Source organism: Hyposmocoma kahamanoa, unplaced genomic scaffold (genome assembly GCF_003589595.1).
Source record: "Hyposmocoma kahamanoa isolate Upper Pololo Valley unplaced genomic scaffold, ASM358959v1 99394, whole genome shotgun sequence".
Taxonomy (NCBI): domain Eukaryota; kingdom Metazoa; phylum Arthropoda; class Insecta; order Lepidoptera; family Cosmopterigidae; genus Hyposmocoma; species Hyposmocoma kahamanoa.
In genome coordinates, this window is record NW_020655889.1 from 1 (window position 1) to 21,821 (window position 21,821).

At 35.2% G+C, this 21,821-nt stretch overlaps 2 protein-coding genes and 1 long non-coding RNA gene across 3 annotated transcripts; 2 read left to right on the top strand and 1 right to left on the bottom strand.

Moving 5' to 3' along the window:
* The first annotated feature begins 1,028 nt into the window (after positions 1–1,028).
* Positions 1,029–3,157, top strand: LOC113239077. The gene is made up of 3 exons (XR_003311160.1): positions 1,029–1,153; positions 1,970–2,098; positions 2,894–3,157. It is a non-coding gene; the product is annotated as an uncharacterized LOC113239077 (long non-coding RNA).
* Positions 3,158–3,202: 45 nt separating this feature from the next.
* Positions 3,203–10,759, bottom strand: LOC113239078. Its single transcript, XM_026475945.1, has 5 exons — positions 10,697–10,759; positions 6,732–7,118; positions 5,122–5,359; positions 4,180–4,455; positions 3,203–3,341 (listed from the first exon to the last, which is right to left on the bottom strand). Exons 1-5 carry the CDS (start codon positions 10,757–10,759, stop codon positions 3,250–3,252), a joined length of 1,056 nt encoding a protein of 351 aa, XP_026331730.1. The 3' UTR covers positions 3,203–3,249.
* Positions 10,760–11,503: 744 nt separating this feature from the next.
* LOC113239075 (histone-lysine N-methyltransferase SETMAR-like) lies at positions 11,504–12,556 on the top strand. Its single transcript, XM_026475943.1, has one exon. The coding sequence runs from the start codon at positions 11,504–11,506 to the stop codon at positions 12,554–12,556; it is 1,053 nt and encodes a 350-aa protein (XP_026331728.1).
* The last annotated feature ends 9,265 nt before the right edge of the window (positions 12,557–21,821 follow it).

A 21,821-nucleotide genomic window follows, 5' to 3' on the forward strand; every position in this document is an offset into this window, starting at 1 on the left:
CTTTAGTTTTCTCTGTACATTATGTTACTGAATAAACAATTTTATTAAACAATTTTATTAATTATAATTTCTTTATTTAAAAAAAACCAACCTCAAAAGTTCAGTGGAATTACATCCATTTGTCAAGTTTAATTGAAATCGGTCGGACAGTGCACGAAATCGAATTCATCCCTTAGTTTGCAACCCTCCCTTAGACGTGGAATATTTTCTTCAAGTTTAAATGGAACCAATACTGAGGTACCCACTTTCCAACAAAAAAGAATCATTGAAATCGGTTCACAAATGCCGGAGTAATCGCGTAACAAACATACAAAAAAATACAGTCGAAATGAGAACCTCCTCCTTTTTTTGAAGGCGGTTAAAAATAGCTTTTAATTTATTTTTGTTTTACCAACAAATGAAAAAAATACTTCGAATGTCATCAAACACTAACGAGACCGGGTGTAAAATTTTTTTTTTCTTTCCATAAAGGAAAACGCAAAGGTTTTACACCATACAGCCAAGTCTTGGTACATTATTAAGTCTTTTGAGCCATGTCTTCGTTTAATTATGTTTCTGTAAATATGGCCGCCACAAAGAGGATAGGCAATTTGAGGCGGCGTGCTTGGATTGACTCGGGATTCCTTAGAACGGGCAGATACGGGTATTTTAGTTCGAGATTCGTATAATTTCGCGTTTTAATCTTCGATTAAGCCATAATAGCACTATCCTATTCCACTTTAAACTAGATTTCACAAAATAATTGAAAGTCAAAATAAAAACGACACTTTTCCCTCCAAAACGCCCAGAGCGAATCGGGTGTAAAATAAACATACACTGACACGTGATTTCAATGCCCTTACAGCCCGCGTTAGATGTATTTATGGAGCTTGATAGACCGAAATTTATTTTCTGAATTTTTGCAAAAGTTTGTTAGCATGAGTATAAAAATTTGGTCCGACCTTGTAATGACCCGTTTTTCATAGATATGAATAATATATGTATAAGTATTCATCTTAATCACTAATATGAACTGCTTTTTGTTCCAGAATTACCTTTTAAACTAAGTACCTTTTTTACAACATGCGAAGTAAAAAAGCCGTCAAAGTTGTATGCTTGCAGCTCTTGTGCATCAATATTTCGAAATAACAGAGAGTTATTGGAACATCAAGAAGTAAGAGTAACCATCTAATCGTCTAACTTGAAAATTGTCTGGCATTCAGCTGCAGTATCCAGTGCTGTCATGTTGAAACTCAGTCTCTGTATTACAATTTAAGTAGTAGTGTCTTTTTTATAAATTTTCTAAAATATAAAGTAAATTTGAGTAAAGGTATGTCGATTTCGCGCGAAAAATTCAGAAATTAAACCATTGAAAAAAAAAATATCAGAAAATTATACTATTGTGGTTTCACTATGCACAAATTCTGGCAATATATTCCCGCAATTTATCGCGTTGCGCGATATGACCTTGAGTTGACCAATCAGGAGCTGCGACATTTTAACGCGCAATGCAATTTAAAGGCTTGTTTCAGCTAAGCTTTTTATCGAAAAACCCGGCAATATGAGCGACGACGAACTGTCACTGTCGTCTGTATGGCGGGATACTTTTTTTCGTTATAATTTGAATTGTTTTTTTGTGGAAGGAATTTTATTGGATTTAGCGGATTTTGCATTCTAATAAATACAATGCCAGAAATTAGATATACGAGTATTCACTAATAACAAACAAAAACTTTGTATTACTAACACATAAACACAAACAAAACTCACAAACGTCAAAAATACGAAGTCTCTCAACAACTATTGTGCATTCGCGATCAAATCACACTATGCGTTAAATTACCGCCTATTGTGCCTCATTTCTGTATTGTGAATCCACCCTCAGCCTGTCCCGAAGGATGCAAAATGTTACTATCACCTACTACTAAAATATTATCGTCGGTGGTGTGCTGAAATTTGAATGGAATATCTACAAACTTTTTGTTTACAGATTCATAGTTTGGAAAACAAATTGACCATCGACACGGACAAGATAGATTTGATGGATAAAACGAATATGAAACCGTATTACGTCATAAAGTCTAAGACAGGAACGCGGTATTCCTGTTTACAATGCCCGGTAAGTAAAAATAAGTACATAAAGTTTTTGAAGAAATAGCGCATTACAATAGACCATTACTAAAAATATTTTCATCACGTTCATAAACAATAAATATGTTAAAAACTAGGAGGTAAGTTTTTAGTATAAACTGGGTGGTAACGATTTAATATTTATTTCTACGTTCGCGCCGATGGGTGGAGACGCGGACAAATGTGGTCCGCGACCAAGGAGCAACTTCTTTATTTTGTTTATTAAAACTAACGTAAATATTGTCAGCTTTATGTAATTTATCATTCCTATGAGGTACTTACTCATAGATAGAGTAGAATACATTTTTTTTAACTGTCTCGCAAGTGCAAACGGTTTGAGTTATTAAAGCCGTTGCTTATGAATGTTTCTTTGCTCGTAATTGCCGACTTTTGCCCTTGTAACACAATGTACTATTATTGTTTCTACAGTACTTCGTTTCGCGCCAATAAAGCATAGATATAAAAAGGCTACTTGCCATTTTGTCTGGCACTTCAACATTTAAAATTCTATATATAATTCGAATTAATATTGGATTTTGCGAGTTCTTGTACAAGTATGCCCGTTTTTGGTCGGGGCACAAAGATATAAATAAACATATAAAATAATAATAAATAGTTAACCTATATATAGGCCCCACTGCTGGGCACAGGGCTGTAAAACTTCACACACACCATTAAATTTCTTTGCAGATGTGTACAGGTTTCCTTATGTTTTTGTTCGCCGCAAAGCTCGTAGTCAATTTTAAATTAAATTATTATGTTCACAAAAAATCTTTGATTTCAGATGCATTTCAACAAAATCACTAATTGCCAGAGGCATGTAAAGACACATCAACGATTGGCAAACAATAAAAAAGACAGTAAAGAACCAAAATCAAATAAGGTCAAGGAACACATTTATCAATGTTCATTGTGCCCTAGTTCATATCACCATCCTTCTTCTCTGACCAAACACTTCACAGGTGTCCATGTGAAAGCACAAGTTCAAAAAGAGTCTCGTTTCGAATATGTCAATGAATAAGAAGAGGTACATACCATATAGAATAATAGATTAAAGGCCAATTAGTAAATAAAAGTAACTTATTGTTTAAAAGTAATTTTATTTACAAAAATCAACCAACATTTTACTTAGCATTATTATTAAAATAACTCATCTGAGAACACGTCATCTAATCCATCTAGCAACTCACTTGCTTCATTCACTGATTCGTTATCAGCTGCTGATTTAGTTCCTGAAAATAACGGTGTAACTTTAATAAGTTAAATGTGTTTATTGAGATTTGTTATGATTATGAATACAAAAATCGAACACAGAAAAATTTTCGTCGACCCAGTGAGATTTGAACCCACGTTCATGCTGCACCCTAGCGTTCTCACCAAATGAGCTACGGGTCCAATTACCGAGCCGTCGAAATTCTCCTGTTTTTGTTATAGATCTTTGAACTGGCTTTCACTTGTGATACTTGTGATACTTGTAAAGGTGTCGGCTGCGGTGAGGTTATTAAAAAAAATCTCTCACTAGATGTCACTAGCGGCGACGAATGCCGAAAGCCAGTACAAAGATCTACAACAAAACACAGGAGAATTTTGACGGCTTGGTGCAGCATGAACGGGGGTTCAAATCCCATCGGGTCAACGAAAATTTTTTGTATGTTCGATTGTTGTATTTAAAAAGTTAATTGTGTTTGCACCACAAAGTGCTGTATTTGTCAACGTACAGCTGCTAATCCAAGTCGCCTTGCTCGAACCACTTCATTTAATTCTCGACCATATTCATATTTTTTTAAAACGAAAAATGGCAAAATAACATAATCGTTATTGGTGAAAATGAAATGGAATGTTTTGGTTTAAGTCTATCTATGATTCCTTTTTTACATCCAGTAATCTCTTATAACTATTTACTTATTCAGTATACTCTTTGAATAGATTTTGAATGAAGTCTGCCATAAAAACTTCTTTCGTCATATTTTAAATCCATCTGTGATTGGTCAATGAACAACAAAAAGACTATTTGAAATCTTCTTTTGTATTAGGCATGGTTCTCAAAATACTGATTACATATTTACATACCTAAACTTTGAGGAACATTTTCAATCTTGATAACCGTAAAATCCCCTTCATACACTTTCAAGTATCCATCAGGTAGAACAATATCCTCGTCCTTCAAGACAGCTGAGCTATAAATAGCATAAATATTACTCAATGTGATATTGAGATAGTGTTTCTTAAAAGCGCTGCCAGTTGTCAGGACTGTAGGCTTCCAAAGTACTAAGGCACAATACTCTGAAATTATGTATGGTGAAAATGTTGACCATGCATCTCTGTGGAGTGTGCATTTGATTGTACCTGAAAGGTAAAATATATTATGCTTTGTTAGAACATTATACATAGAAAAAGCGCAAACCTGCGCCGGGGGCGCATTGGAGTGGATCTTATGCCCGCCATCGCACACGGATGAGGGATATCCTTTACGACACAGGCAGAGCCCGCTGGAACGCCGAAGAAATCGCGGGCATAACACAAGTGTTCACCCACAAGTCGCTCGAATTAGATTCCGTTCCACTAGCAACTACCCAGTCGAAAAGTTCCTGGCGCATTCAGCGCCTCTGGCTGACTCTGACGCATACCGGTGGATTCCGGCGCATACCGGTGAGTTTCAGCGCGTGCCGGTGAATTCAGGCGCGTACCGTTGGATTCCGGTGCATACCAGTGGACTCCGCCGTGAACCGGTGGGTTCCGGCGCGTACCGTTGGATTCCGGCGCGTACCGGTGGATTCCGGCGCGTACCGGTGGATTCCGGCGCGTACCGGTGGATTCCGGCGCGTACCGGTGGATTCCGGGGCGCACCATTGGATTCCGGCGGATACTTTTAAAATGTTGTGTTTATTATCAAACTAAGTCATTCACAACCAATGAAATCTCAGCAACTAACAAGCATGTTACACAAAAATTGTACTGGGCTCTCGTTAATGCTTACAATTAACAGCCTAAAAAATACTTTTCATTACAGACCTGTAGAATCCCTCAAAATAATAAGAGGATCTGTGACTGATCTGTCGACAGTCTCAACAAAAGCCACAACAGTTTGCGCCTTCTGCTTCCATAGGTTACCATTCAGAGCTTGCTCCTTTATAGTTTTTATAGGATCTGTGTTACAGATATCCCAGGATCTAATATTGTCTAGTAGTCTGAACCATAGTGGAGACTCAAACAAATCTCTTCTAAGATTGTTTTGTGAAAATTCTATATCCTGAAATAAAATACAGGAAGAAATTAATTATACTGGCCTAATATAGTGTATGTGCAGCACCACATCGCTGTTGCGATCACCACTAATTACAACTCAGAACCATACCAAACGGAAATAAAGTACTTAATGCTTTTCCTGGCTTCGACAATTTTAATTTCATCTTGTTTGATTGTGAATCTCACTACATAGATCGACTGACTAGATAATTATGTTCAATGTGTACTTATTTACGTATACTGGCTGTGATAAAAAACTACGCAAAATTTATGTTTTCTAACACATTTTTAATTAATTGATTACAATTTTGTCCCCTTAAAAGTATTCAACCTCGAGATATGTATTTCTACCAGCGCTTTTTCCAATTGTTGATACTTTTCCGGAATGCAATTTTCAATATGGCATTCCTACAACTTCCTGTTTTTATCTCCTCAATATTCTTGATTCCACTTTTACCAAAATATCACCAACACATGTAACTTTTTCGACTGCCAGCAGCATAGTAATCTTTCAAGATGTCTACTCCTAACAACATACATTAGAGACATATGTTCCAATACACAGAAAAAAAAGTAACAATTGTAATTTTACAGCCTGTTAAATTTAAAAAAATTACATATTTTTTATCACACACCACATATTAACTATTTGGCACTTCTAACAAAGAGATTGATCTAATGTAGAATGTTATAATCTAAGCGTAGAATGTCAACAATAAAAAACCACATAAAGAAAAGGGCTAGTGTGACTTATTAACCAATCCTTTTTCCTTGGGACCCATACCCTTATGCCCTACCTTACAACTTGTCATCAAATTGTTTCAATAATTTAAGTGCTAACTAACATGGAAATGGTTGTAGGCCACCTTCGAGTGCTGCAGCCATGCCACTACTCATTTTCATACAATATTTAGAAGCGTGTTGCCACTGTTGTGACATGCGCATATTTAAAAAAAAAATACTATCAAGTGATGGGACGAACAAGTCGTGCGCCTGATGGTAAACTAGACACCTGTCCATAACAGTGCCACTCTTAACTTAAAATCGTAAAGATCTGAGGGGCACTGCCGCTGCGCCCGTCACCCTGAGACATAAATTGACAAGTCCCATGTGCCTGTAATTTCACCAGCACCCTGACTCTTCTAAACCGGAACGCAGTAATGCTAACATTACTGCTTGGCGGCAGAAACAGGTAAGGTGGCAGTACTTCCCTAGACGAATTCTTTCACAAGGAGCTCTACTGCTGCTGCAACCACAATGAGTGAACTAAAAATTACCAAAACACTACAGACGCACAGCAGTCGCACCATTGAAGCACTTCCACAAGCATCTAATTTGAAGGAGTCCGTATTGTAAATTTATAACTTAATAAATACCTGAGAGAGTAATTCTATATGACAATAATTTTCATCACTATTCTTCTCCAGATTTCCAGTGAGTAGTCCTGCAGGTCCAGGAAACTTTCGTTTCACTTGATGATCGAAGTGGGAGTTTATAATCTTCCTTTTACTATGCTTTGGTGACACAAACACATTATCCTTCAGAGTTTTGCTACTTAATACTCTATCTGATATAGCAGAAAGGTTTATTTCGTTTGATGCATTTTGAGCTATGTTTGGTTCCTCATCATTTTGGATAATGCCATCCACAGAGGAAAAAGAAGTATTTCTTTTGCTGATGTCTTTATTATGATGAGTTTTTTGTGTATTTGCACTTTCTGTGTCCTTTAATGGTAGCTCAGGACAATCAAACTGAGACAGCACCTGAAACCATGGCCATTCCCAATTTACAGTATTTTAGTACTGACAACATTTAATAAAAACATGGGGTTGTTACTCCAGTGTATGCTCGTACCTATAGTGATGTAATAAAGTAATGAAAGTAGGAAAGAAATATACTAATTACTTTTTAATATCGCTAAAAATAAATTATACCAAGGGAAAGGTTGTACAAGTTGTGAGCTTGGTGGTAAGCGCCTGTCCATAGCAGTTCCAGTGCCACTCAGAGCTTTAAATCACAAAGATCTGAGAGGCACTGCCATTGCACCCATCAACTTGAGACAAGTTGACAAGTTTAATGTGCCTGTATTTTCACCTAAAATAAACATGACAAAACAAAGTATGTCAAGTAGTATGGTGTAACAGGCAGTTGTCAGCAACTCAATGTCCAATGTGAAGTTAGTAATAAGTATTATAAGTACCTAAGCATTGTTGGTAAACAAAATATGACAGCAGACAAGTACAAAAGCATGAAAAAAGTACTTTAGCCAACACCATCACGTTTGTATAAAGTGTAGTACTAATGCCTATATAATAATGGTTTTTTCATTGCCATATTGCCAATTGAAAGTTTAAAAGAAATACAGAAACTATGTAGATAAAAGTAGCGTGCGAATTAAGGTACCTGATCAAAATCGTCCGATTCAAACATTCTTTTTGCAGAATTAATAAGACCTCATTTAAATTAAACACGATACTGCAAGTAATATAAAATTTATTGCGAAAGTGCAATATGCAATACATACATACAGTGCTTCAAATTTTAAGAATCATGAAAACCACATGAAAACCAATTACTACTTTGTGATGGAAAGACAAATTTCATTTTTTCAAGTTCAATAGCTGGCTGTCATTGTCAAAGTGTCAAACCAAATGTCAAAAATACAAAATTACTTTTTTCTAAGTTAATGACTTATGCCAACTTTAAGCCAACGTCATAGTAAAGAGCTAGGAAGCGGACGAGACGAAAACCAAACAGGAAAGAGAAGAGCTAATATTGGAAGAAATTAATATAAAATAATAGGGGTTAAAGTATGAAATTGCCGATTTGTACTGAAAATCTAAATTGTTTATTTTTTAAATTTTTAACAAATTTATTTAATCAAAATAGTTGCCATTATTATCTATACATTGCTGCCATCTAATGGGAAGGTTATTAATGCCTTTGCGATAGAACTCCGACGATCTAGACTGCACAAACTGTGTGAAAGCATTTTGTACTGCCTCCTGGGAAGAAAACTTCTTGTCACGTAGATAATTGTCCAAATCACGAAAAAAATGGTAGTCCGTTGGAGCAAGGTCTGGTGAATACGGAGGATGACGAATGGTTTCTAACTGCAGTTCCTGAAGGGTCAAAATAGTTTCTCGTGCTGTGTGAGGTCTCGCGTTGTCGTGGAGCAATAATGGTGAAGATCGATTCATGAGTCGGGGCTGTTTTACTGCTAGTTTTGTCAACATGGTTCGGAGTTCGGCACAATAGACATCTGCCGTTATTACTTGACCAGATCGGAGAAAACTATAGTGAATAACACCATGCTGAGACCACCAAACAGTTACCATTACCTTTTTATTGGTAAGTTTTGCTTTAGGACACTGTTGTGGCATTTGACCTGGGGTCAGCCATTGCATTTTTCTTTTCCGGTTATCATAAAGAATCCACTTTTCATCACATGTTACAATTCGATCCAATATTCCTTCATTTCTGTACCGGTTCAACAAGGCAACACAAGTTTCAACACGCGTTTCTTTCTGCAGATCAGTCAAATCATGAGGCACCCATTTTTCGTATTTTTTTATTTTATTGATTTGACGCAAGTGAGTCAATATTGTGGGTAAGGTAACGTTAAACCATGCCGCTAATTCCTGGGTAGTTTGACTAGGATCGGCTTCCACTATCTCTCTTAATTCATCGTTATTCACCTGTGTGGGCGGTCTTCCTCGTGGCTCGTTCTTTAAGTCGAAATTTCCATCACGAAAGCGTTTAAACCAAAATCGCACGGTGCGTTCATTAGTAGACCCCTCTCCAAACGCAGCATTGATATTGCGGGCTGTTTCTGCCGCGTTAGTTCCGCGTCGGAACTCGTATTCAAAAATCACTCGAATTTTCGCAGTATCCATCTTTCTTGTCTAAATTGAATACCAAAAACAATTGAAAGTCGATATTCAAATGTTTCAAATTAAAAAAAAAAAAAATCACAGAAACCATTTGAAAAAAGTTTCATTCGAAAACCTCAAACCATGAAGATTCTATGAAAATTCAAAGAACCTATTGCAATAAAACGGCAATTTCATACTTTAACCCCTAATATATTACGATAAAAAAATATATACACCAAACAGATGGGTATAGATAAAATTTTATTATAATTACAGCATTGGCTTTAAGGGAGTCACAACACTCATCAAAGTGGAATAGGCTTGAGGTGTTCATGCTTAACCACACTTGTAGTGGACGTGGCCGTTTAGGTATCGACGTGGCCACTCAGGCGTTTGAGGCTCCATTGAGCCTCGGATTGGGAGCTATGAAAATTAAGTATGGCCTTGGCAACGTTATTCGGGTGTCAAAACGGCCATTCAGATATTGACATGACCATGGACGTGTTTGTGTTGAGCCGCGTCGTACAAGCCGATGCGAAACGCACAACCTCGTTTTCACTCATGTTACATTGACATGAAAACTTTTTCTGTCGGTCTTAATACGATTCCGTGTCAATAAGTGTGATTACCATAGATATAGAAAAAAAGGGGAGATATCGTAGAGGGGCTCTATAAATAATAAAAACCGTATAATCGAGATACATTTATGCACAGACATATCAGAGTAAAAGTAAAACAATATTATTTTTTGTCCTTTTCTACGTATGCGGTTTTGGTTGTATGACTCAACGCTCGTTGAGTCCAGCAAATCCATCAGAGTGTTTGATGTGCATCAGAGTGTTTGATGTGTCGATTTTATGTGTTTGTGCTTTTAAGAAGTGTTTTACAAAGTTACTAACCGTTCCTTTGTAGTTGTGTATTGACAATTATTGCAGTTCACAATAATGGTGCATATTTTAGACTGTAAAAGCCGTAGTACGGAACGAAAAATTCCCAACATAACCTTTCACACGTAAGCTTTAATTTTTCATTACAATCAATGATTTTTCTTGTATGAATTACTAGTGAAATATTCTTACAAGCCTGGAATATTACGATTTCATGTATTTTAGATGATATTTGAAGAGTTTTTCTTCATTGAAAGATTTTTGTTTGCATAAACCTCCTAAAATAAGGAGAATATCTTAGTATTGTCAAATATGTTCATCTCGCTTGTACCAGCAGTGGTTACGATACGCGAGAAAGAGAGATCAAATAAATAACGTATAAATTAAACAGGCTAAGCTGATTTTAGGGATACCGTGCTTTTGCCACTATCTTTTCCCCAATTTATGGGTCATTTTAAATATTGTATTTTTTTACTTTTCAATACTTTTTCAGTTCGAAATATGTATACTAAGTTAATACTGTTCAAGAGCCAATAAAAAAGTAATGATTTGTCATAATTGTTTTATTTGGTTACTAACACTCAACCAAGCTAAATGTGGTTTGGCGGATTCTCCCTCCTTAGACTCTGCAGATTTCATCATTATCATGAACCCATTTATACGTCCCACTGCTGGACACGGATCTCCTCTCAGGCGAGTGCTTAGGCGACAGTCCACCACACTGGCCCAATGAGGGTTGGGGACTGCACACGTTTTCCGAGGACTTTGAACCTTTTTCAACGTTTCATCACGATGTTTTCCTTCACCGAAAAGTTCATGATAAATTTCAAATTAAATTTCGCACATATTCCGAGAAACTCAGAGGTGCGAGTCTGGATTCGAACCCACGACCTTCTGCTTGAGAGGCAGTAGGTCAAACCATTAGGCTACCACGGCTTCATTTTCATTTCAATTTCTTTAACGGGGTAAAATTTTAAAAGTAGACAAATCAGAATTTATAAACTACTCTGTTGGTATCCCTTTTCAGAATACGCGAGAAGCTTCCCTATTCTTTTTTTTATTCTCCCTCTACTTAAATTCAAACTTTACGCTCTATTATCTACTACCATAGCTTATAGATTTTGATTGGGAAAGCCTTAAAACGTGAAAACGACGTAACACAATTTTAAAATGTAATAAACTTAAACTTACAGTCACTTCAGTAAGTTATACGAGGGTCAAACTGAAAGTTCTTAGAACTGGCCACTTATAAACAATATAATAAAAAAATAATTCTTAAATTTGAAAATAGAACTCTTTGCCAATATTACTGAGTATATATTTCATTCAGTTGTCATTTGTTTTACGATTTGGCGGCAAATTGAAAATTGTCTGTGTCACGTCAACATGAATTTAACACGAGAAAATTTTCGTGCAATGATTTTTTATGACTTTCGATGTCATTTAAGTCAACAAGAAAGTTATGATAGACTACGATTGGCCTTTCACGATGAAGCCCCATCTCGTGCGACTGTTTACAACTGGTTTAATGAGTTTAAACGTGGTCGCACTAATCTCACTGATGATTTACGTGAGGGACGGCCTTCTATGGCGACGACTGAAGATAACATCTGTGTTGTGCGGCGTATGATAGAGACTGACAAAAGAGTGACCTATCAGCAGATTCGGACAAGCTTAGGCATCGGTATGAGTCAAGTGCACAAAATCCTCCACGAACATTTAGCGGTCAGGAAGCTTTGCGCCCGGTGGATACCTCATAATTTGACTGAGGCTCAAAAACTCCATCGTGTGGATTGGTGCCGTAAAATGATTGAAAGATTTAACGGAGGTGACTCAAATGCTGTGTTCGACATACTAACAGGTGACGAAAGCTGGATTTACTGTTATGATCCTGAAACCAAAAGACAATCTGCTCAGTGGGTGTTTCCTATCGAGGAGTTGCCAACTAAAGTGAAGAGAGATCGAAGTGCGGGAAAAAAAATGGTGGCCTCGTTCTTTGGAAGGATAGGTCATTTCGCAACAATTGTGTTAGAGGATCAAAAAACAGTTTCTGCAGAATGGTACACTACCAATTGTTTGCCACTTGTCTTGGAAAAAGTTCGAGAGAAACGACCTCGCAGTAGGATCCTCCTTCACCACGACAACGCCTCGTCGCACACCGCCAAGCGAACGATCGACTATTTGGCGACATCAAACGTTGAATTATTGGGTCACCCGCCGTATAGCCCCGACCTCGCGCCTTGTGATTTTTATTTATTTTCAAAAATTAAAGAAAAACTTAAAGGAAAGCGGTTTATGAATGCTGAAGAAGCGGTGGCTGCGTATCGCGATGCCATTGAAGAGACCCCTAAGGACGAGTGGGCAAAGTGCTTTTCCCAGTGGTTCCATCGCATGCAGCGGTGTATTGACGTAAATGGACAATATTTTGAAAAGATATAATAAAACTAATAACTGGCTAATGTAATCAGTTTTTAATTTTCTAAGAGCTTTCAGTTTGACCCTCGTATTACAAAATTTCAGTATTTTTTTTCATCCTCATCAGGTGGCGATTTAGTAAAAATGCTACTAGTATATAATAGCTAACTATTACACGTTAGATGGCACTGAAACTCATTTTCTGTACACTAAAAACTCACGGAGCGGTTTTCACCCGCGTCTGCCGCGGGACCGCGGCATCTGTAGAATGTAATAGTTAAGCATGTAAAATTAATAGCACATTTCAAGGCGCGTTTTACGCCTTTAGTGGTCACGGTTGCTCGCGGTTGCCTGGCGGGGTACTAGTAGAACCGCACAGGACGCGATCACTTGCGCGCTTGGCGGCCGTCGCGTCGTCGCCCGCGCACTTTGGCGGTCGGTTCAAGCGCAATGTGGTGCAGGCGCAAGCGGGGTGAGTTCTCTATTAACCGCGCTAATTGCGATTAACTCCCACTAACTTCGCGGTCCGCTCCGCAATCGCAACGGTTTCGTGCCCGCAACCGCGGCGACTACGTGCTTGCACAAACTTGCAAGGCCGTGAATATTGAAATAAAACCGCTGTCTAGGCGGCACCGGCGGCGGGCGCGGATGTAAACCGCTCCGTGAATTGTTAACCTTATTAACCTTAAACTGACGCTACTCAACGAGGGATGTGATCCTACCTAATCGATAGTTAGAAACCGTGTGGCTGTTTTTAATATTAATAAAAATATTCCATTTTTCATACTAAATCAACACTGGTGTATTATTAAATTAATGTATTAATATAAATTATTATTATCTTTCTAATGGCGGCCACTAGGCTTGGACCAGTGTCAGTTTTATAAGAATAATATAAAAAATATGGCGAACGTCGCCATTGTCCATTTTCCATTATACGTTACCACGGGTTGGTGAAGACAGCTTCACCAAACTAAAGACTAAAGTATTAAAATCACATGCAGAGGAACTTGGTTGACTGTGTGGTAAACAATATTGCAATAGTATACGTGATTACAGTGTTCAATTTTTGAAACTTAGATTCTCAACGGACATTTAAATTGGTGTTAAAGGAAGTTGAACTTTGGACCATACCTATAATAAGAACATTCCGAGTTACGCCATCTAGTGAACACTGACTAAAATAATCTACGAAATCAATAGTGTCCTAGTACTGCTACTACCTCATAGATGGCAGAACAGTAGATGCCATCTAGTGACGAATATCTGTATTACTATTAGTACAATAAACGACCACCCGAAGCAGCACTGGTTGTATTTAAATTATTCTAAAACATCTAGTACAAGAAGTTACCAACAAAGGCAGCACCTGTCACATACTTCTCCAAAATGGCTACATTATGTGCTAAATGTAGCGAATTAATTATCAAGGACCCTAAGCTCACTTGCAAACATTGCGATGAACAATATCACCTACACTGTACCACCGTCTCTGAATTGAGATACCTTAACACACTAACAGGTGCGCACAGAGAAAACTGGAAATGCGAAAAATGCGTCGAGCAAAGTAATAATATCACCCTCCGCAATATCCAAACAGTTATCAACGTCTCCACAGACAACTCATTCGCATCACTGTCAATAGAATCAGACGATGAGGAAAAATGGGAAGACTCTCTACCTGCAGAGACAACGGAATTAAACCAAAGCTGTCCTGAAATGCGAACTTTGGGTTGTATTACGGAGTTAAGGCTACTAAAAGATAAATTGGCTGAATTGCAACTTAAACTACAGGGAGCAGAGCAGGAAATAGATAATTTATTAGGGGAAAATTGTTCATTAAAAGAAATAATTGACAAAAAAGATTCTAAAATAAAACATCTGCAAAGTCTATTCAAGTCGACACCAATAGGCACGCCAAATTCGGGAAGAAATGCGAAAAGAAGGTTAACTATTAATACAAATAAGGTAGAGCATATAAAAAAATCTTTAGAAATGGATTCAACAATGAATAAACAAAATGATAACATTGAAGTCAATAAAAGCATTGAAGCTAGATATTTCCTATCTCCTGAACCTACAAAGGCACAAAAAGAAAGACAAAGGCCTTCTAGACCCTCAAAACTATGTATGTATATTAAGTACAAAAAGGAAACACCGTATACTTAACTTTGTAGTTAAAAACTTCCAAAGCAAACAAATATGTCACTACCTCACTTCGGAAGTTGGAATTGTGCAGCTTCTAAATAGACTAGAACACAAAATAAAAAACTTCACTTTGGATGACTACTGTGTTATATTTATAGGCCATAACGACTTTTATAAAACTCAACAGTACTGTAAAATAGTAGAACATATGAGAAATATTTTACAAAGACTACAACATACTAATATAATTTTATGTTTACCTACTTATAAATTCGGAAACAATGTTTTAATGAACCATAGAATAGAACTATTTAAAAATTTTTATATTTTGACAACTGTACTCATGCATACGCTTATATCTTTGACTCCAACTCATGTCTAGAATATGACAAATCAATGTTTAATTTAATGACTGGCCATGTAAATAAATATGGTATACAAATTATTCTTAATTATTTATATGAATATATCGAAAATTGGAGCTATGATACAGATCTACAAGATGGGGACGAGCTTTTTCGTCAATAACATAGATAAACGTAAAGTTCACCAACATTATAACGATTTAGGTGATGACAATTTGTTAATTTTGAATCAAAACATTGCAGGACTTTGTAATAAATTAGATTTATTGGATGTGACGCTTAGGGAATTTAAAGATATAGGTAAAGAGGTTGACATAATATGTTTTTGTGAAACGTTTGTACCAAAAGGCACAGAATGTAATATAAAGCTGAATAATTTCAAGCGAGCAGCATCTTTCTGTCGTAGGAATAGTAGAGGCGGGACGTGCATTCTTATACAGAAATTGCTGGATTACAGGCCTATACCTTTTATAGAAACACTTGCCTGCGCATTCTATTTTGAATGTTGTGCTGTAGAGATTGTAGGTACAGGGCTTATTATAGTTAATATATATCGAATCCCTGAGCAATCAAAAGCGCATATCGGTATATTCTTACATAAACTTAATTTGCTATTGACCTATCTTACCGAAAAATTCAAAAAGGCAAAGATTGTAATATGTGGAGATTGGAACATCGATGTCTTGAAACAAAATTTAGCAGCCAAAGATCTTATTAGTACCCTACAAAACTATAATTTTATCGCCCATATACTTGCTCCAACACGACAAAACTCGTGTATTGACCGAATAGCTAGCAACATCAAAACAGCAAATGCTGAAATTCATCACCTAGGTCTTTCAGATCATGAAACTGCGCAAACTTTAAATATAAAAATAAAGAGACAAAAAGCCTATAACATGTGGCATGAATACAAACGCGACTATAACCCGGAAAACATTAAAAAGTTTTGTAACTCCATAGGCTCTCTTTCGTTTTTTGAAGTTCTAGATTCAGATATTATGGAGACTGCGTTTGATGGTTTCTACGATTTATTTTCTTTATTGTATAATTTATGCTTTCCAATTCTATTAGTTAAAGTAACTAACCATCTCACAAAGTTGCGATGGCTCACTAAAGGTTTAAATAAGTCATGTAAAGCCAAAAGAATATTACAAATGAAATATATAAATGAAAAAGTAAATAAATTACACAATAAACTACATTATAAAAGTTACAATACACTGCTTAAAAAATGCATATTGAAGTCCAAACGAATCAGTAATACTAAATACATAAAAAGCAACACCAACAAATGTAGAGCGACATGGGACACCATATCACAGACTCTCTCGAATGATTCTCATAAGGATGACATTAATTCGCTACAATTCAATAACCGTATATATCATAATCCTGTTGACATTTGTAATATTTTGAATACTAATTTTTTAAATTTAAATAATAATTCTAATTTGACTCAAATTTGCATGACATCGAACATACAATCTATATTTAATTCAATATTTTTGACCCCAGTGACTGAAAAAGAAATTTACAATATAATAATATCATTAAAAAATAGTAAATCTTGTGGTTATGATGGAATAAATACAAAAATTATAAAACTTTGTGCTCCACACATTTGTTGTCCTCTTGCACATATTATTAATCTTTCATTCGTGGAAGGAACGTTTCCCAAACAATTGAAACAGTGTATCGTTAAACCATTATATAAGAAAGGTGACGCTTCGGATCCTAACAATTACAGACCTATCACTCTCATACCTATTATATCGAAAATATTTGAGAAAGCTTTCTTAATAAGACTTAACAGCTTTATAGAAAAGAATAACATTCTCCATCCCTCTCAGTATGGATTTCGTAAAGGAAGATCTACAACACTTGCTTGCTATGACTTTCTAACCATTATAACGAAAAGTATCAATGACAAAATTCCGGTAGCATCACTTTTCCTCGATATGAGCAAAGCATTTGACTATATTAATCATTCTAAACTTCTGAAAAAACTAGAAAAGTATGGAATCAGAGGCACAGCATTTGACTGGATAAAGAATTACTTGAAAGATAGGACACAAAGTACGTCAATAAATAAAATTTGTAACAATTACAAGCGTCTTATAAAACAAAAATTTTATTCTGATTATAAAACAAAAAACAGCGGCATTCCACAAGGAAGTATTTTAGCTCCGGTTCTCTTCAGTCTGTATATAAATGATCTTCCAAACGCAGTAGATCAGGAAAGTATTCTGTTTGCAGACGACACCACTCTTATATTAAAATGTTATGATAGAGACCACTTTGAAAAAGAAATAAATGACGCACTATATAAAGTTATCAAATGGTTAAATGCAAATGATTTACATATAAATATAAACAAAACAAAATTCATGCAGTTCAGATCGCATAATTCTAATCCATTGCCAATTCAAGTGCAGTATAACAATCAAGTAGTAGATACAGTCGACTGTTTTAGTTTCCTTGGAGTGAAATTTGACATGCATTTAAAGTGGAAACATCACATTGATCACGTGTGCAACAGGCTGAATAGATTTGTCTTTGGCCTACGTAGGCTAAGACAAACCGTGTCTCATGACGCTGCAATGATGGCTTATCACGGTTACGTCTCCTCTGTATTAAGTTATGGGCTTATACTGTGGGGGAACTCTGTAGATGTAGGTAGGGTTTTTATAATACAAAAAAAATGCATTCGCGCAATTTGTGGCGCTAAAGCAGATGACACATGCAAGCCCCTATTTAAAAAACTAAACATCTTACCTCTCCCCTGTATGTATATCAGAGACATCTGTGTGTTTGTTAAGACTAATCCTAAACATTTTAAAATATGTGGCGAAATATTTCAAAGACAAACACGGCCTAAAATTATGAATCAATTATATCAACCTCGTTGCCATAAAATAATTTACACAAATAACTGCTACAACATGTGCATTAAGATTTTTAATAATTTACCAAGTGACATTAAATTACTACACGGACATAATTTTAAACTACAATTGACAAGATGGCTTATGACACATTGCTTCTATAGTAATAAGGAATACTTTGAATTTAGAAATATTTGACATTTTAATTAACTTCAATTACCTGTACCAATAAATTCCAATATATTTGCACACCTGCTTGCAGGTTGAATACATTGTACCAATTTAATTTAAGACCTGTATATTTACTGTATTTTGGCAAATAAACATTAATCTAATCTAATCTAATCTAATGAAACTCTAAAATGATCGGGTTATTTAAAAGCTAGTAACCCGGGTCATCGGGTCACAGGTGCTATTCGAATCATTTTGATTCGGTCGATCACAATCGACACACGTCTACTAGAATTTCTTTTCTATATCTATGGTGATTACTCCCTTAGCTATCAACTAAAAAAAAATCCCAAAAGACGACGTAAAATGAAAAAATATGAATACTTAACATTTTAATTTGTAAGGCCGGGCCCTTTGATTGACGCGGTATCTCGCGCAGAGTATTACAAAATGTTAGATGCAGTATTTGTATCTCAAGTACTCATACGCCTGTTTAAATATTTATTTCTTTCAGCCTGTCACCCTGTGTCATCGAAGTAGACAGGTTTTGATAGTGTTGGGTCAAGCAAAAATGTTCATTTAAAAAAATCATCATTTTCAATATTTTTCCGGATATCTTTCTAATATTTTTCCACGTTTGACGTTGACACCTGTGTAGTGTTGATCATGGATAAAATTCCATTTTGAAAAAATAATATTTTTGAGAAAAATATATATTATTCCGATATTTTTCTTTTAATTTTCAACTTTGGCTCCTGTCAAAAGTTACTGAATGAAAAGTATGGAGCCATTTAAAAGGTTTTTTCGATGTTGTGAAATCATTTTAAATCTCATTTTTCTCTATGTAACTTTTAGCTCTACAAGTTTATTTTAAAATTCACTCTAAATAAAACTTCTAAAGATATTTCTAAACGTGAAACATAATGTGAGCCTTCGAAATTATATTTTTCTAAATTTTTCAATTTTTCGTATTTTTTCCAAAAAAATTCCAATATTTGAAATTTTTCGGAAAATTGCCCAACAGTACACCTGTCAAAAGTTGACGTGAACGAAAACGCTGGAGCCATTTTTGAAGATTTTTTCCTTAGAGAATGGAAAAAATTTTTCGTTGTTGTCCAATCATTTTAAAGAAGGATGGAGAAAGCTGCCCCAATAACGACGAAGAGCCATTTGATTTTGCTGGTATAATTTTGCGTTTTAGTTTATGCCTAGTTATCAATATATTTTTGTATAGTGTGTTGATTTGCATTCTCGACATATTTGCAGAGGTCATTCTATATCCGAAACTGAACCCAAATCACTTAAAATTAAACAAATTTGATTCAAACGACGTCCACGGCAGTTGCAAACATTTTGAACAATAACCTTAAATCTTAGAGTATGGAAAAAATAAATAAAAGAAAGGAGCTGCCCTAACTACGGAATGAACGTGCATACCAGTGCATACCTCAACAAAAATTGAACGAACAAATGGCGGATTTCTTTAGTGTCGTACCATAATATATCGATAAGTCATTATCGACATGCAAACATTTAATTAATGTTGATCAATATTCCATTTGGGAATATTTTAGGTTATTGTGATAATATCCGGGAATGTCACATGAAATTTTGAATTTATTGTTTTGCGTTTACATATACTCAAATATTACGAAAAGTGAATTTGCACAGAAAAAAATAATATTTGTAATTTGAGAATGTATGTATAAAACAGAGAAAACTTTAAAATATAAATCCTATACATTTACAACCTCTATCTAATCTTATCTATGTAATCTTTCTAATCTAATACCTAAGGTTCTTATTTTCATAGATAAATTTTTAAACAGATTCCATATAGTGTTTTTTTGTATATATGCATGAGTACAGAATTAATATCAGGTACTGATTTAAGTGAATCATTAATACTTCCATTTAATTTTGGAAATAAATGAAAGTAGTATAATATAAATATATTATAATATAATATAAATAAGAAATATTATCAATAATAATATTATTATCATAAGTTTATTTGCTTAAAACATGGTATAACAGGAGATCTAACAAGAGACAGTGTTAGTATATAAACATGTTTCGCATATATTAAATAGCATCCAAATGTCGATTACACGATGTCAATTGACTATTCTTATTGTTCATAATCGACACTTCTCCGAAATGAGACAAGTAGTCACGAGCGACATTGTATTTTTAGAAGTCAGGAATAAAAATACGTATTTTAGAATAGATGCAAGAACATAACGCAATTGATTCATTTCGACCATAGATTAGGTAACGTTCTTCTGGGTACATTTCATTTTAAGCATGATTGAATGTTTGCCAATCTGAGATTAGGTTATTTTATAGTACACACATAAAACATTAAAGCTATAAAATACCTAATGAAATAATCAATTAAACAGTAATGACATAAAGCAAAAAATAAATCACAATGTGACAAAAATATTTAGACAATATTTAAATGGGAGACAATGAAAGTTGCAAAGGAACGTTCGTTTTTTTGTGTTGTTTAGATACACGGTTTATATCAAGATTGCCAGGAACGCACTCAAGCGACGATGATCGGTTGTATCATCCTATGGACAAAGACAAAACACGAGGTTATTTGACTAACTACTTTGTAAGCAAAACATAACAACATGCTGGGTACATAATAAATGTTATAGACGTATTTTATTTTGTTCAATAGATTTAAATAGAATAAATAGTAGTCCTCTACTAAAAGGTTTAAGGGGAGAAAGAATACTATAAGAATTTGTGTGACGACGGATAGAATCTGGAAGATGAACGTTTTGACAAGAGACCTCTTGCCTTGCCCAAAGAGAATTTAAGCACTACGTTTAGATGCTAGAGGTAGGCGTTTAAACGAAAAGCACTTAAACGAAAAAAGTCTGCTTTTCATTTTAAGCGTAAGCGTTGGTCACTGACCAGTTCTATGGATACGCAATAATTTCATTTTTTACAACGTGCCTAAGTTTCAAGTAGCGCCATCTATGTTTCCTAAACAAATTAATTCAACATAACGTTGCAAGCTTTTTTTAAACATAAAGTCTATGCGCTTAAACGTTTTTCGAAACGACTTTTTAAGCGTCAAGTGAAAAGCGCTTTTACAAGCACGCATTTTAAGCGTTTAAGTGAAAAGCACGCTTTTTTAACGTTCGTTTTAACGTTGAAAAATAAGCAGGTTTTTCCGTTTCAACTGTTAACAACTACAAAAGTTAAACAACTTATGTTTTTAAACGCTTTTAAACGCCAATGAACAAAATGTTAATATAGTAATGTTATGTTATCAAAAACACTGGGTCGCAAAATACACGGGATGTCGCCATTCTTCTTTAAACCTTTGTTTTTTTTTTAATTTGAATTTTGAATCCGTTAATTTTTAATATTTCTCCCTCTTTCCACTAGTACGCTTTTACCCGCTAATTACTTCTGTTCTCACCCCTCGATCAAATACATTCTTACTTATTTCTGACGCCAATCAGTAATAGATAAGAATATATTTCATCACAAAAAAATACGTAAGCCGACATCCTTCTCTCGTTTTTCTCTAACTTAGTTTTAGCTATACAATAATTTTATAATAAAATTACACTAAATAAAACTTCAAAAGATATTTCTAGACGAAGAACTGATAAGAACTCTCGAATTATATTTTTCCAATAACCAAAAATTTTTCCAAAATGTCTGATTTTTCTGGAAATACTTCCACTG

What these genes read in the sequence shown, in the direction of transcription:
- LOC113239078 (XM_026475945.1), bottom strand. Translation starts at nt 10,759, where the DNA reads ATGATGAAATCTGCAGAGTCTAAGGAGGGAGAATCCGCCAAACCACAT. An exon ending in CACATTTAGCTTGGTTGAGT is followed by an intron (nt 7,119 to 10,696) that starts GTTAGTAACCAA and finishes CCATGGTTTCAG; the next exon opens with GTGCTGTCTCAGTTTGATTG. An exon ending in TATTTTGAGGGATTCTACAG is followed by an intron (nt 4,456 to 5,121) that starts GTCTGTAATGAA and finishes TTTACCTTTCAG; the next exon opens with GTACAATCAAATGCACACTC.
- LOC113239075 (XM_026475943.1), top strand. Translation starts at nt 11,504, where the DNA reads ATGAATTTAACACGAGAAAATTTTCGTGCAATGATTTTTTATGACTTT.